The 17,584-nt window shown below is 33.1% G+C and overlaps 1 protein-coding gene across 1 annotated transcript; it reads left to right on the plus strand.

Moving 5' to 3' along the window:
* LOC109338071 lies at window positions 3,312-5,381 on the plus strand. The gene has a single exon (XM_019575207.1). It carries the CDS (start codon window positions 3,352-3,354, stop codon window positions 5,299-5,301), a length of 1,950 nt encoding a protein of 649 aa, XP_019430752.1. The 5' UTR covers window positions 3,312-3,351; the 3' UTR covers window positions 5,302-5,381.

Here is a 17,584-nt window from a genome sequence, read left to right on the forward strand (position 1 = left end):
CAAGCACCTCATTGTAATACTTGCTGAACATCCAGCTTTTGATAGTAGTAATATACGACTTTGATCATTGATAGGTATGTCACGATAAACAGGAAAAAAACGAACTTCTTTGTTGTTCAATAATGCATGGTTATGAGAATTACTAAAATAAGTGACCATCCAACGTTCCTCGAAGCCAATTGTTCTTTTAGTAATAATCAACTTTGCACTACATTTACATCTTGAACTTTTTCGTCTCCTTTGTCTTTCTACTTCAACAACTTTTTGTTGTTTAGTAGTACCAGCACGGTGACAAATAAATTATCTTTTGTAAATATCCTCAATATTATTCTTGATGTGTTTGTAGGTGTGACCCCGTCTAATCGGAAAACCACAATTCTTTGAAAATAAAGAGTAAAAATTGTGAGCAATTTCATCAGAATTGAAAATTTGCCCTTTAAAAGGAACCGACTCATTATTGTTTTCAACTAGTTCATTTTGTAGCTCTTGAGTTTCATGTTCTCCACTTACCGAATCAGAATATCTAAGAAGTCCCATAGCCCAACCATCACTTTCTTCTGATGTCATTATATTATGAAAAAATGTGATTGAGAACTCACAATGAAATTAGATTGAGGGTTTGAGAGAGATTGAGGGTTTGGGTGTAGTAACAGATCCTAGATTCCTCAAAACAGTAGCAGTGATTTTGGTTGTCTACTGTGATGATATGTGTGGTTGAAAACAGCAATGAATCTACATGTCTGGTGCGACGGTGGTTCTGGGGCAGCGGTGGCGACACTCCATTTCGCAGCAACAGTGACAACTCTATTTCGCGGTGGATGAAAGTGCTTGTGCTAAGAGAGAAATGTTTCTTTTCTAAGAGGACATGAGATTAGGAAATGGATGAAGATGAAGGAGATTGAAGAAATTGAGATAAAGGTGCAATGAGATATCTGTGAGTGCATTAGGAAGAAATTGGTTAATGAGATAGGTTTGGAGGGTTTGGGGGTGAGAAAATAATGATTTTGTTATTTTTTAATTTTAATAATTGTTGTTTACTAAAATAACTTTGGCATATGTCTTCTTTTTAATTGAGCAATAAGGATATTTTTGTCACAATATTAGGTAGGGGTGTTCGCGGTCCATTTGGATCGGTTTTTAAGCAAAAAATCATCTGATCCAAACGCATAATTAGTATGCAGTCCAGTCCGGTCTATTTATATTAAGATGTCCTATCCAATCCGGTCCAAATATTATATGCGATTTCGGTCCGGTTTAGATCGGTCTTTTTTTAGATATTAACATATAAATCTCTTCTATTTCAGCATACAACACCAACAAGGTAACAACCAGAATAATGAAGAAAAGTTTGATTCTTTTAGTAGTAAGATTAGAAACATCAATATAGTCTAATGATCCAATCATTTTTAACAATTACATGATTCAATCAATAAAAAAAACAGCAACACAACAATAAAAAGTAAACAACAAAATTAAGGATTATGCAGTGAACATTCAAAATCTATCTAGTGATTCTGGAGGAATGAGGAAAAATTATTTCCACTAACATCTTATTTTTCCTTATCACAATGGAGGAATTGGGGATTTAGGAATGAGGAATTAGGGATTCTGTAGTGCCACTGCCTATCTCGAATACTTTAGTAAAAATTAGGAGATACACTTAACAATATCGGTCTGGTCTGGATCGGTCTGGATCCCAGACGTGAAACCGAAGACCGGACCGGACCGATCGGTCCTTAAAAAATAAATCCAATACGATCCAAATAGATTCGGTTTTTGCGGTTTCGGTCTACTTTGGATCGGTTTGCGGTTTTTGTTTTGGACCGGTCTGGATTTGATCACCCCTAATATTATGGTACACATTGCTAACATGTTCCTTCATAAATTGGGGTGAGATCATGTTAGCAAACCCCACATATATATATTATAAGAGGAGGGTCCATTTATATCTACGTTTTGGTTACACTAATTATTATCAATCTCAGACATTTATTTTCTTAAATCTAACGGACCAAAGGGTGAGTGCAATAAATTATTTAAGATTTTTATTTTTCTCTCTCATCATTTATTGCACTTACTCATTTGGTCAATTAGATTTAAGAAAATGAATGACATAGATTGATAGTAATTAGTTTAAACAAAACTTAGGTATAAACAGATCCCCATATGAGGAGAGATTTATTTACACTCAATTTAAGTTACACTCAATCTCAACCTTTATTTTTATAAATCCAATAAACCAAATGGTGAAACTTAAAAGTTATTTAAATTTTCTCTTTTTCTCTCTAATCACTTATTGCATTTACCAGTTTGATTCGTTAGATTTATAAAAAAAATGGTTAAAATTAGATGTAACTAGTATAACTTAAATTAGATATAAATCGATAATTATATATATAGAAGTAAGAAGCTTGGTTGACATCTCCAATTATAATGGTGTCATATCACATTAAGATTTTGGTTTTCTTTAAGAAGGAAAATTTTGATTATAAGGTAATTAAATTCCTTTTCAGATTATACATATAAGTAGTTTCTTTCTATATTATTTAAAAAATACAATTTGGGTATTACGTGGGCTAAAAACTACTATTAAACAAACAAAATAATGTATATGAGAATAATTATCTTCTTGAGTCCAATCAATAATAATTGACACTTGTTTTTTTTTTTGTTTCTTTTGAGCAAAAATGGAAAATAAAAAATAGTATATTCTTAAATTTGGGGACAAATAAATTATGCTATAACCAATAGGATATTGATGTGTGATAGATCCTAAAAAGATAAATATTTAAGAGTTTGATTTCTGAGAGTGATATTTATTGATAATGATAGTTGTATACTTACTAAAAGATTAGTTTCTTAAACATATGGTAGGATACTCTTTGTATTACAAAAAAATATTTTTTTACACTACCAATTATATCTTTTTATCTCTGGGTAATGAACTTATCCCTTACGGGGTGCGTGAATGTCCCTCCCAACAAATGTCCTTAACCTGAATCAAACCTTTGACATTTTTTATCATTTTGGAGATTATCGAAGTCTTACATCACTAAACTAATATCTTGTTGGTACAAAAAATATATATAAAGTATAATATATAATTCTTGGAAATAGAAAAATAAATTGGAATGGTATACATTTGACCAGAAAGTTGTTGATTAGAAAAATAAGTATCCTGGCGGGTCGAGTTGATTGCCTTCACGTTAGGGGCAATATCGTGAGATCAAATATAAAAATCCTTCGCCACCAAGTAACCAAGTACTATAAAATCTACACCATCCCTTCATTTTCTACATAATACCCAACCATTACACTTTCTCTTCAAATTCTGTTCCTAACACATTCTCAATGGCCACCCTTTTAGGTCCACCTCAACTTTACAAGCCTAAACCACAACCACCCCAAAATCCCACCACCACAACCACCGTCACCGCCACCAGCACCCCTTCTGACCCCTTCATTGACCTTATGGTTGCCGAATTCAACCGCACCACCGTCACTCCACCACCACAAATGGGCTACACTGAGAATTTCTCACCTACTTTCCTCTCCTCTGGTAACCCATGCCTTGATTTCTTCTTCCACGTAGTTCCCGATACTTCTTCAGAGACCCTTCACCAGAGACTCCAACTTGCATGGTCCCACAACCCTCTCACTACTCTCAAACTCGTGTGCAACCTCCGCGGTGTCCGCGGTACCGGAAAGTCCGACCGCCAGGGATTCTACTCCGCCGCCCTATGGCTCTACGATCACCACCCTAAAACCCTCGCTTCCAATGTTCCCTCCTTCGCTGATTTCGGTTACTTTAAGGACCTTCCTGAAATCTTGTACCGGATTCTGGAAGGTTCCGAAGTGCGGAAAATGCAGAAAGAAGAATGGAATCTGAGAAAACGGGGTGGCTCTAAGGCGAATTCACGTGGGAAAAGAGGATTGGAAATCGGAAAAAAGTTGAAGAAGAAGGACATTAAAAATGGGAAGTCTTTAGTTTCAAGGGAATTGAGGGTGTTGAATGAAAAAGCGAGAGCGAAAATTGAGAAGGAGAGAGCCAGTTCTGCAAGGGAAGATAAGAAAATCGCTTTAGGGAAAAAGCTTGTTAACCGTTATAGTACTGATCTTAATTTTCGGTTACTGCATGATAGTGTTTCTGATCATTTTGCTGAGTGTTTGAAGTTAGATCTCGAGTATTTGAAATCAGGGTCTTTGAACAAGATAAGTCTTGCTGCTAAGTGGTGCCCCTCTGTTGATTCTTCGTTCGATCGTTCCACATTGTTGTGTGAGAGCATTGCGAAGAGGATTTTCCCTCGTGGGGTTTATACTGAGTATGATGGAATTGAGGAGGCGCATTATGCGTATCGAGTGCGTGATCGATTGAGGAAGGATGTTCTTGTGCCATTGAGGAAGGTTCTGGAGTTGCCTGAGGTTTTTATCGGTGCTAACAAATGGGATTTGATTCCTTACAACAGGGTTGCGTCTGTGGCGATGAAGTTTTATAAGGAGAAGTTTTTGGAGCATGATAAAGAGCGGTTTGAGAAGTACTTGGAGGATGTGAAATCTGGGAAGAAAACTATTGCTGCGGGCGCTTTGCTTCCGCACGAGATCATAGGGTCATTAGGTGATGGAGATGGTGGAGAGGTGGCTGAGTTGCAATGGAAGAGAATGGTAGATGATTTGCTCAAGAAAGGGAAGATGAAGAACTGCATTGCTGTCTGTGATGTTTCCGGAAGTATGTGTGGGGACCCTATGGAGGTGTCTGTGGCATTGGGATTGTTGGTGTCTGAATTGAGTGTGGAGCCTTGGAAAGGGAAGGTTATTACATTCAGCGAGAATCCGGAGCTTCATTTGATTGAAGGGGATAGTCTTGAATTGAAGACACAGTTCGTGAGGAATATGGATTGGGGAATGAACACTGATTTCCAACGGGTGTTTGATCTTATATTGCAAGTGGCAGTGAATGGAAAGCTGAAGGAGGATCAGATGGTTAAGAGGGTGTTTGTGTTTAGTGACATGGAGTTTGATACGGCATCGGTAAACCCTTGGGAGACTGATTATCAAGCAATCACAAGGAAGTTTAATGAGAAAGGGTATGGTTCAGCTGTGCCTCAGATAGTTTTTTGGAATCTGCGAGACTCGAGGGCCACTCCAGTTCCGGCCACTCAGAAAGGAGTGGCACTTGTAAGTGGATTTTCTAAGAATTTGCTTGCTTTGTTCTTGGATAATGAAGGAGATTTAAGCCCCGATGATGCCATGGAAGCAGCTATTTCTGGCCCAGAATATCAGAAACTAGTTGTGACGGATTAGATTAGTTCATTCCTGTAATATCAAAGTTTTATATAATGTATTTTCATAATTGAATAAAATGGGAATAGTTGATTCAGTTATATGAAGTGCAGCAAAACAAATCATTATGCTTTTGTATATACATTTGTTTTTATTATTCTTCCTTGTAGATGTGTTGTGGTGCAATCCCATCTTATATATAAGATGGTGGCAATCTGATTTATATTCTGCTGTTTTATTTCTGGGGTGGTTTTATGCTGAGCTGGTGAAGGGATCAAAACATTTTAGCTTTTAAGCTTAAATTCCCAAGTGAGTATACAAAATCATCATTTTAGCTTGTAGATGTCATAAAATTATGTTCATTGGTTTCTCTTATTGTTTTGCATACGGCTGTTTCATGGAAGTTCCTATTTTACTGATATGCATAGAGAAACTGTGCCACTCCTACTGCATATGTATTGTTGATATTACATTAAAATTTAAAACATTCATGTAGAATACGAAATAATCTTGCACTAATATGAAATTTAATTGATACCCATGATGTGTTCCATGCAACTTTCCAATCTAATGGTGGGATATTGTGAGAATTACTCCTATAGAAAGTATTCATTGGTGATTGATTTGCACTAGTGTCAATATGTTCTCTATCTTCAATGGATTGATAAAGCATGAGAACATTGGTTTTGTGGGTGTGATGCATTTTCTGTGACATACTTTGACATGCCCATTATATATGTTCCCTATATCATCAGCAACAGGCCAAACCATAAGGCTTTCTACAATAAATTTGGTCTCTCTTTTACCCATGTTCCTTTACCTATATGTTCATTTACCCAAGTTCAACAACTCCTCTAAATCACCTTCCTATTCTAGTGAAAGTAGGTTATTAACCTTGAATCTTCATTTGCTTGCATTTTTTAACTTTTACTTTTATATAAGAGTAATATTATATTTTCCTACTAAATTTTCATACCCACAAGAAAGTGACATATGTCATTAGTAAACCAATCATGAGTAACACTGTTCTGAATAGGAAACTCACAAGTACTCAGTCCTGCTACACAAACTAATTGGTGTGCAAGGTTTTTATGCTAACAAAAGTTATTTATATAGATAAAAAAAATTATGTATGCAGAATTCTATCTAAAGAACACATCCTGGGTTAGAAATTTATATCCTCACGTGTCTTTTATCTTGATCTCTCAATATTTAAACCAAACATCCACAATTACACTGAATTATAATTCACCATTTTAGCAAATAGAGTATAACTCTTGATTTGATGTTTGCATTTGTCAAGATTGTGACTTTGTGATTGTAAGGCACATTTTTTAAGTTGCCTTTATATTGATCACATTTCACGTAAGTAGAAGATTGGTTTGGTAAATAGGGTATAACTCACTCCCTCTTTATCCAAACTACAAAATTAAATTTATATCAATTGAAGGTAATTTGAAGGAGAGTAACTCCATGGATATTAAATTTCAATAACATATCATAATTGGTCGAGAATTATCCGGGGTTTTGGTTTTGTAAACAGCAACCTACTTGGGTGTAATTGTCTATGATTCATGAGTATGAATAATAAATTTTGAACATATTTAATACGTAGTTTAGAGGCTATTGAAGGTAACAAGGCACTACTTCTTACTTCTTAGTCTCTAAGACTGCTTTAACCCGCTGGAATCTTGGGTCAATCGGGTAAATCTGAAATAACTCGTGTGGTGGAAATAGGCTGTTTATTTGAATGTGTATAATTTTGACTTATAATTTTAAACTTGTTTAATACTTTTTTTTATTTTAATGTGTATACGGTATACTAAACAAGACATGATATTGATAAGTGTGTTATTTTCATCTATCATAATGTCAAATGCAATATATAGACTTGTAGACCATAGGTATTATAATTGATTTTCAATATATAATTAAATTTAATTATTAATTATATAATATATGATGTTATCTAGTTCAATCAGATGGCTTAATTACTTAAATGATTAATTTTTGATTTGAACAGTTGTAATAGTTTTGGAATTGGGAGGGGGTAATATTCGAATCACATGGTTTAATTTTAAACAATTAATTTCAATTATTTCATTATTGAGTAAATTAAAGAAGATTGTAGTTATTAATATTAAATTTATTAATAATTCCACATCATCAAAACCCATTCATTTACACTTCCACTTAATTAATAATTTATCTTTTCACTAATTGATTTTTTGGTAAAAAATATAATTAATCATGCGCTGAAAATTTGATGAAAAATCCAACAAAAATGACAAAACCCAATTTCTGAAACTCATCCTATAAAAGGGACTAACTAACCGCTATCTTTTGACAAATGCATTAACCTTAAGTCTGACGTGTGGATTGTCGTAAATGTGATGTGACGAGGAGTTATGTAAAGTATGGTGGTCCTATTCCTACTGGTCTAACGACATTCCCTTGTAATTAGACAAAACCAATTAAGAAGACATAAATTCCCCACCAAGCCTTTAAGGGATGTTCCCACTATCCCCATCCATCCACTGCAAAGTCCGATCCAACTTAATATCAAATATAAATACGTAATGATATATTTTTTACTATTATTATTTTTCTTATATATATGTCACTTTTTATAGGTATAAGGATTTGTAGGTTTGAACAATTTAGTAGAATCATATATCATTTTCTATTTAATAAACTAACATTATCATTTTTATTCTATAACATTAACTTTACACTTTTAACTCCTAACTATTATTTTCATAAAAATCAATATTATGAAAGTATATTATATTTTCATTTAAATTATGGAGAATTTTCTAATTATACATTTTAATATGTGGGACTTGACCCTCCTAAAAGAGATAAAAAGCTATCTAAAAAAATCATGTCATATAGTACTCTCAAAACATTTATTAATATTAGGGATGACAAAAACTTGTATCCGCATGTAAAACTTGTATGGCACGGGTACGGGTTACTAACATGTAAACGAATATATGTATTATTGTATCTGTATCCACGGGTACTCGTTATTTATATAATTATTATATTATCTTTAATTAAAATAAAAAGTACACTATCATAACTTTTATTACACTATGTACATCTTTTCCTTTTACATTATCTACATTTTTACCTTGTTTACATCTTTTATTGAATTTGGTGATGAAACACCCTACAAATATTATTACATATGTAGAAACATACATATCATGCAAAGAAAATATATATTTTTTGTTAAGAAAATGAGAACATCAAATTATACAAATAGAAAACACCATTAGATTTAGCATTTTAACAAATATTCAATCAAAAGTCACAAAAACAATTAAGTTTCATCTAATTTGAAACGTAAAATAGAAGTAGGAAGTTAGAAATTCATTTATAATAACGAAAACTTGCGGGTACCCGTTGTACCCACGGGCACCCAAAAATATCCAAGAAAAATAGTATGCGGGTACTCATATGAGTATGAACAGGTATGTATATTGTTCTCCTATTTTGAAATGGATAGCAGGAAGCTATTACCCGTGCTCCTTGACATCCCTAATTAATATTACAGAAACATTTTAGGTAAAATTTCTACTATGATTATATTTTAAAAAAAAGTGAAACATTTTTCTTCCATCTCTATTACAATAATATCAAACAAACTTATTATTTGTCTCATTTTACTCAATTCTATCATTAAATATTAAAATAATAATATTGTAACCTTTTAGATAGTTTTTATTTATTTATTTTAAAGTGCTTTAGACCACTTATCCATGGTTAGATTATAATCTCTTTATTAATAAAATTATATCTTGAGTTAAACTTAATATACTTTAGTCACTAAAATATATTCTACACTTTGTGAAGAAGATCTTGCTCTCAACCTTGACACGGTTTTGATGAAGACACAACATTACCAAAAAGAAGAAAAGGAAGAATACTTATAAAGACAATGAAGATTCAAGCTTCAAGATATTCAATATTTTTAGTCTAAGTCTAAATAGGTACTTCTATCATATACTCTTAATTATACAATAATATTAATGCTCAAACTATTTTTCAAGAAAAATGAAACACTTTAAAATACTTAAAGCAATTTTCAAAAATAGTCATCTAAGTAACAAGTTACAAGTGTGAGAAAAGTGTTATCCAACTTAAAACTGATCAGAGTAATTCATTATTGTCTTTGAGTAAAAGATTACTAGAGTTATTAAAGTTGAGTAACCGATTACTCAACTTGTTGTAATCGATTACTCTAACTCAAAAATAAACGACCTCAGAGGGCAAAACACTTGAGTAATCGATTACTTAATGATGTAATCGATTACTGAAAGTTGTTGTATCAGATTTTCAAATTCAAAGTGAATGAATTTCAATCCAAAAGACATGTTTTCATTCCAATCAATTCCTACCCTTTCAAAGAGACATATTGACTGATTGGAAAACCTATATAAAGGCATTGAAACTCACAATCACTACACACAACATATACACAACTCTTATACAAATTTCAAAAGCTCTTACACATATTCTGAAATTATTTTCTGCACTTTTTGCAATAAGTTCTTAAACTTTCAAAGTTGATTTTTCTGAAGTTGCTTAAAGTGAAAGTGTTTCAAGTTTACAAACTTATAAAGAACATTATTATTAAGTATACTAAAGAGTTGTTTGGATTGCAAGTTACATCACTTTCATACTTGTAAAAGGCAATTCCGCCATTGTTGTACATTCTTCATTATTATTGCAGAATACTTTCTTTCACATGGTGTCATAAGAAAGCGGATTAGAATCACTTGGAAATGTGTTTTTCAAAAGTGAATAAGGATTAAGGAGTGTGTAAGGTACATAAAAATCTCGGGGTGAGATATTGTAATTACAACTCATAATCTTTAGTGGAAAAATCTCTTGTGCTGCAAGAGTACTGGACGTAACCTTCGGTGGACAAGAAGGTGAACTAGTATAAAAATCCTTGTGTACTCTCTTCTCTCTTATCTCTTTGATTTTACTTATTAATTTTCTGCATATATTTTCCGCTGCACTTTAACTCTCGATTTTGCAGAAAAAGTGGTCATTATTTTAAGTCAACTAATTCACTCCCCTCTTAGTTGCAAATTCAGTCTTACAATTTGCACCAGAGCTATTTTTCGAGTAAGTTATTCTCAAGTCTGATCCTATATTGAAGATGGCCTCAAGATCATTCCTAGGAGAAGGTTCCAACATCAACCGTCCTCCAAGCTTTGTTGGAGAGTGCTATGATTTTTGGAAAATCAGAATGAGAATCTTCATAGAATCTCAAGACTTAGATATATGGGACTCAATAGAAGAAGGTATATTCATATCATACATGGTTGTTAATGGAATTAAACAACCAAAACCAAAATGTTCATGGACCGTTGAAGATAAAAATAAAGTCCAATACGACCTTAAAGCCAAAAACATTCTTGTGTCGTCTATAACAAATAGTGAAGCATCGACATCAAAGCAAAAATCTACATGCTCTATATACAAAAAACCAGATCATCTTTAATGTGCTTGTCCAGCCCTACAAAAGCATCATACTTGCAAAAGAAAGAATGACAAGAAGCATAGAAGAACAAATGTTATATCAGAAGATAAAGATGATGGTTCAAATGCAGAACTCAGAATTAAGGAGCAATCACATATTTCCTTAATGACTTCACACAATTCAAATGATGATTATGAGGTTAGTAACTCTGAACCAAATGATACTTTTTCATATGATGAGTTACAAAATGCTTTCAATGATTTACATCAAGAATATGTTAAACTTTCCAAACTTTTTCTAAAACGGAAAAATGAAATTTTTATTTTGGAAAGCCATAACAAAGTTATAAAGAAAGATATTGAAAAATCTACTTCTTCCTCATGTCAAAAATGTGTTGCTCTTGAAACTAAAGGTTCAACATTAAGTCTTGAACTTAATAAACTCAACAAGAGCAATTACAATTTAGACAAGATCATAAAAGTCCAAAGACATTCAAAAGACCATAGAGGTCTTGGCTATGCAAATAGTCATGTGGCTAAAAATGGGAATGTCCTAGGAAGAACAATCGTGGGAAGCACTATAATATTTCATAAAGAATATGTCCATACTATTCCTATTTTTAAAATAAAATCTTGGACGCGTAAGTATATACCCACATGTTCTTGTTGTGATAAAATTGGTCACATACCTAACACTTGTCATATTAGAAAATATGGTGTATCATATGACCAATATAAATGGATAGAAAAAGGTGTTAACCCTGTAGGACCCAAATCACATTGGGTACCTAGAAAATATTTTTAATTTGTTTTGTAAGAAATTTTGAGAGCCGCCTGCAACTTATGATACTTGGATAGCGGCTGCTCAAAACATATGACGGGCGATAGAAAGAAGTTCTCTGTCATCACTCCAAGGGACAAAGGATATGTCACTTATGCTGATAACAACAAAGGAAAAATTCTTGGAGTTGGTAGAATCGGCAAGCCACCCTCAACAAATATAGAAGGTGTACTATATATTGAAGGACTCAAGCACAACCTTCTAAGCATAAGTCAATTATGTGACAAAGGCTTCCATGTGACATTCTACCAAGATAAGCGCATCATTGAAAGTAAGAACTCTCAAAATTATAAACTTGTTGGTAAAAAGATAAACAATATATATATGATTGACATAGATTCATCTTTACCAATAACATGTTTAGTTGCAAAAGATAATTATGATACATGGTTATGACATGGGAGAATTGCTCATATACATATGGGCCATTTGAATAAACTTATTAAGAAAGACTTAGTTGTTGGTTTACCTAAAATGAATTTTTTTAAAAATAAACTATGTAGTGTTTATCAAATGGGCAAACAAACAAAAACTTATTTCAAACCTAAGCATATGGTTTCTTCCGATTGATCATTGCAATTACTACATATGGACTTGTTTGCTCCCTCAAGAACAAAAAGTTATGGTGGTAACTACTATGCCCTTGTTATAGTAGATGATTTTTTGAGATACACTTGAACACTCATCTTAGTTCATAAGAATGAGGCATTCAAAGCCTTTAGCGTTTATGCTAAAAGAGTCCAAAATGAAAAATCACTAAAAAACGCTGCTATAAGAAGTTATCATGGAGGAGAATTTCAAAACTCTTCTTTTGAAGAATTCTGTGATTATCTTAGCATCAGTCACAATTTTTCTGCTCCTAGAACACCACAACAAAATGGTCTTTAGAAGAACTGGCTCGTACAATGTTGAACGAAACTAACCTCCCAAAATATTTCTGGGCTGATGCAGTATGTATTGCATGTTATGTTTCAAATCGAGTTCTTATAAGACTAATTCTTAAGAAAACCCCTTATAAACTCTTCAAAGGTAGAAAACCAAATATTTCTCACTTGCATGTATTTGGTTGTAAATGCTTTATTTTGAATAATGGGAAGAATAACTTAGGCAAATTCGATGTAAAAGTTGATGAATGCATATTCCTAGGCTACTCTCTTACGAGTAAAGCCTATAGAGTTTTTAATAAAAGAAGTCTAGCCATGGAAGAATCCATTCATGTATCTTTTGGTGAAACCAATCCTGATATAAAGGATGAGTTAACTCTTGATGAAGAGGAATTGCCAAGTTCATCCTCAAATAAAATTTCTATTATTGAACCTACAACTAATACTGAACATTTAAAAATGAATGATAACCTGCCATCTCAAGAGGAGCATATTCATACAGATTTACCAAAAGAATGGAGAACTCATCAAAATCATCTGATTGACAACATTATTACTGAATTAAATACAAGTATCACTATCCGACGAATGCTTGATAAAGCATGTCTAAACATGGTCTTTGTCTCTCAAATAGAGCCCTCCAAAATTGATGAAGCAATCGAGGATGAACACTGGATTCTTGCTATGCAAGAAGAATTAAACCAGTTTGAGAGAAATGAAGTTTGGGAACTTGTTCCTAAACCGAAAAAAAGGTATGTTATTGGAACTTGATGGGTATTTCGAAATAAATCTGATGAAAATGGTATTATTGTTATAAATAAAGCTAGACTAGTAGCCCACGGATACAATCGAGAAGAAGAAATAGATTTTGATGAAACCTTCGCTCCGGTTGCTAGACTTAAAGCTATTAGGCTATTACTTGCATACGCCTGCTCTTTGAATTTTCAGTTATATCAAATGGACGTAAAGAGTGCTTTCCTCAACGGCTACATTCAAGCAGAAGTGTTTGTTGAACAACCTCCTGATTTTGAAGATTACAAACATCCTTCTTATGTGTACAAATTAAAGAAAGCTCTCTATGGCTTAAAGCAAGCTCCTCGTGCATGGTATGATCATCTAACTAAATTTCTGCTTGAAAAGGTTTCAACAAAAGAAAGGTCGACACTATACTCTTTATAAAAAGAATAAATCGTCATACTCTACTTGTTCAAATTTATGTAGATGATATTATTTTTTGTTCTATTAATAGGTTTTGTGTAGTGAATTTGGCAAAATGATACAAGGAGAGTTTGAAATGTCCATGATGGGGAAGTTAAATTACTTCCTTGGACTTCAAATCAAACAACTTGATTAATGACATTTTCGTAAGTCAATCCAAGTATTGTAGAGACTTGCTAAAAATATTTGCCATGGATGGCTGCAAGCCAATAGCTACTCCTATGAGATTCAGTACTTACATTGATATGGATGAAGCAGGAAAAAGCATTGAAATATCAAAGTATCAAGGTATGATTGGATCGCTTTTATATTTAACTGCTAGTAGACCTGATGTAATGTTTAGTGTATGTTTGTGTGCATGTTATCAATCTAAACCAAAGGAATCACACTTAGTTGTCGTTAAGAGAATCATCAAATATCTAAAGGGTACATCTAACGTTAGGATGTGGTATCCAAAAGGACGTATATGTGATTTGGTTGGTTATTCGGATTCAGATTTTGTTGGGTGCAAATTTGAGAGGAAAAGAACAAGTGGTACTTGCCATATTTTGGGAAATGCTTTAGTCTCTTGGTCTTGCAAGAAAAAAACACGTGTTGCCCTAAGCACTGTTGAAGCTGAATATATAGCAACAGGTAGTTGTTGTGCCCAAGTGTTGTGGCTCAAACAACAATTACGAGATTATGGATTAGACTTAGGATGTATTCCTTTAAAATGGGACAATACAAGTGCTATAAACCTCACAAGGAATCTTGTTATGCATTCTAGAACCAAACATATTGATATAAGACATCACTTCCTTAGGGACCATGTCCAAAAGAAGGATGTGTCTGTAGAATTTGTTGATACTCACAACCAACTAGCAGATATATTCACTAAATCATTGGCAAAAGAACCTTTTTATAAAATTAGACGAGAATTATGCATTCCTGATGAAGCATACTTATCTTAAAATACTTATACATGATTATATGTGTGCTTCATTATATCTATTTCATGCCTACTTGAACTTAAATGTGTTTATTTATGTTTAAAAATTTCAATTTTTTGGGTTAAAAATCATTTTCATAGCTTAATTTTGCCCAAAAATAAGTTTTTCTGGGGTCAGTAACCGATTACAGGGTTGAACAGTGTGTTTCAGTAACCGATTACTCAAAATGAGTAACCGATTACTCTATGTTGTTGTTTGAAAATTAAAAAAAAAATTAATTTGAGTAACCGATTACTCTTTGCTGTTACATACGTATTTTTTCTGCATTTTTAACTTTTTCAAACTCTTCTTCCTCATTTCAAACCCTCTTCGTGACCACCTCTATCTCTGTATAAAATCTTTATTTTTTTGATCCGTTTTGAGTGATTTTTGTATGCTTTCATATCACATTTTCACTTCTAAACATTTCTAAATCATCATTTTCGTGTTTAGTGGCCTAAATCAAAAACACGCAAATCTCCAAAACCAAAAAACCTAACTTTTCAAACACTCATTTCAATGGCTTCCTCATCTAGAACCAAGAAACAATGCATCAATGCTACTCAAAGGAACCAAGGAACTTTATCTTTGGAGTCCAACCATCTTGACTTAACGAGGCTTCTAGCAAATGATGAGCAACGTAAAATCTTTTGAGGAGCACTTTCATGATTGCATCATCTTCACTCCTAAATACGGTAATCTGGGGAACTTTGAGTTTGAAGATTTTCTATTTCCTTATCTCTTGAGACAAGAAAACATTTTCGATTTCTGTTGTGTATCAAATGAAATCTATCCTGAACTGATTAGAGTATTTTACTGTAACATGAACTTTAGGAAAAACCGTCTTACTTCCTATGTAAAAGGAAAATACATTACTTTGGATTTGAAAACCATGAGTTTATTGTGTTGTAACATACTCTATCAGGGGAGCATTGTAGGCTTCAGCCCTGTATGCGAATGGGAAAATTATGATCAAAAAGATTTTTATTATTCTCTACGTAGAATTACTAAAGAGGAAATAGAAATGCTTAAGCAACAGGGTTATGGTGAAACTGTTAAAAATAGATATATTCTTTCTGTTGGACATCTCAAACTAGAAGACTGTTTGCTTCATTATTTTCTGAGCTATGTCATCTTACAAAATTTTCAAACCACTCTAAAATAAGTGATATAGAACTCCAATTGATGTATGCTATGAAATTTAATCTGAAAATCAATTGGACACTGATGATAATGAGACAAATGTGGTGTGTAAGAGGAACCCAAAGCCATTTTCCATATGCAATCTTCATAACAAAAATCCTTGAGCATTTCGGTGTTTCTACTTCTGGAGAAACTAAGGTCCCGCTTAACCCTCGTGAAAGCCTTATTGATGTGGATGTAATCCACAAAATGGGCTTCACATTTGATCTTCGTGACAGGATCTACAAGCATAAGAAAGATAGACCTCCTGCTCCTGAACCAAAACCTAACCTTGCTAATCCTTTTGAACCTCAACCTTATGAGTTTCATGCTCAATCTTCCTCATCTGCTGTCATGCCTTCAAACCATATGATTATGGATGAATTGATTTCTCTTCGAGGCTACATCACTAACCGGATGGATGCCTTTGATACTCAAAATCAACAAATCCATTTTGAACTTCATCGTCTCTCTTCTAAGCTGAGTAGCATGGACATTGATGAAGACAGTTCTACGCCTGAATCTTAGACTTTATCTGTTGTTAGGATTTTTTTATTGTAATGTTAATTTCTCTTGTAAATTTCGGAAAAATTTATATTATGTTGTTTGTATTGTTGTTTGCATTGTTAATGCTTGAATACCTTTTTACCTTTATGATATGCATTGCGATGTTTAGGTTATATCTTATGATTACCTTTATGCTTGTCATATAAATATTGTATGCTATATATATTATGCTGGAAAACTCTTGGCTTATCTACTTTTTGATGAAGTCAAAATGGGGAGAAAAGTTGGGAGAATGTATTTTTTGTTTAAAACATTTCAGGCGCATAACTCCAAATGAAAGGGAGAGCATACAAGATAGGGGGAGCATACTCAAGACAAGTCAAGAATATCATAAACTATGCTGCTCTGAGAAAATTACACTGACAAGAAGATATTGGTTTGTCATCATAAAAAAAGGGGAAATTGTGAAGAAGATCTTGCTCCTAACCTAGGAACGATTTTGATGAAGACACCAACATCACCAAAAAGAAGAAAATGAAGAATACTTATAAAGATAATGAAGATTCAAGCTTCAAGATATTCAAGACTTTTAGTCTAAGTCAACATAGGTACTCCTTGTAATGCCCTGAAAATTACTCCAAAAAATCTTGCTAAAAAATGGATATATTTTTTTATAATGACGCCATATAAAATTTATTTCATTATATTCGTTTCATTTTCGAAACATCACTTTAAGTAACATACAATGCGGAAAAGCAAAAACACCATCACCTAAAGGTAGTAAAAATATAACTCAATATAACTTTGAATCATACTTCATTAGAATATCATGAAATGTTGGTACAAAGTACAAGGCGAAACCTAATCATCGCCCAAATAAAACTACTCCAAAATAAATACCCTACACAGTTACACTAATCAAAAAGCACAAGGGCCTGTGTAGGTATAATGGTTTCCCTCAATCCTTCATGCCCCCTCTTGGGACATCGAAAAGCGGTAACTTAGAATCCTGGCACAATGATCCATCTGAACAAAACGGAATAGAAGACACATAGAAAGAAGAGAGTGTAAGACATCTAATGAATATTACTCATTGACGGCATGGAATTAAATGGAATATCACATCCAGACAGATATGCATAATAAACACAATATATATATCACATATAAAAATGCACAATGATGAATGATGTTATAATCTCAGA

Source organism: Lupinus angustifolius, chromosome LG02 (assembly GCF_001865875.1).
Source record: "Lupinus angustifolius cultivar Tanjil chromosome LG02, LupAngTanjil_v1.0, whole genome shotgun sequence".
Taxonomy (NCBI): Eukaryota; Viridiplantae; Streptophyta; class Magnoliopsida; order Fabales; family Fabaceae; genus Lupinus; species Lupinus angustifolius.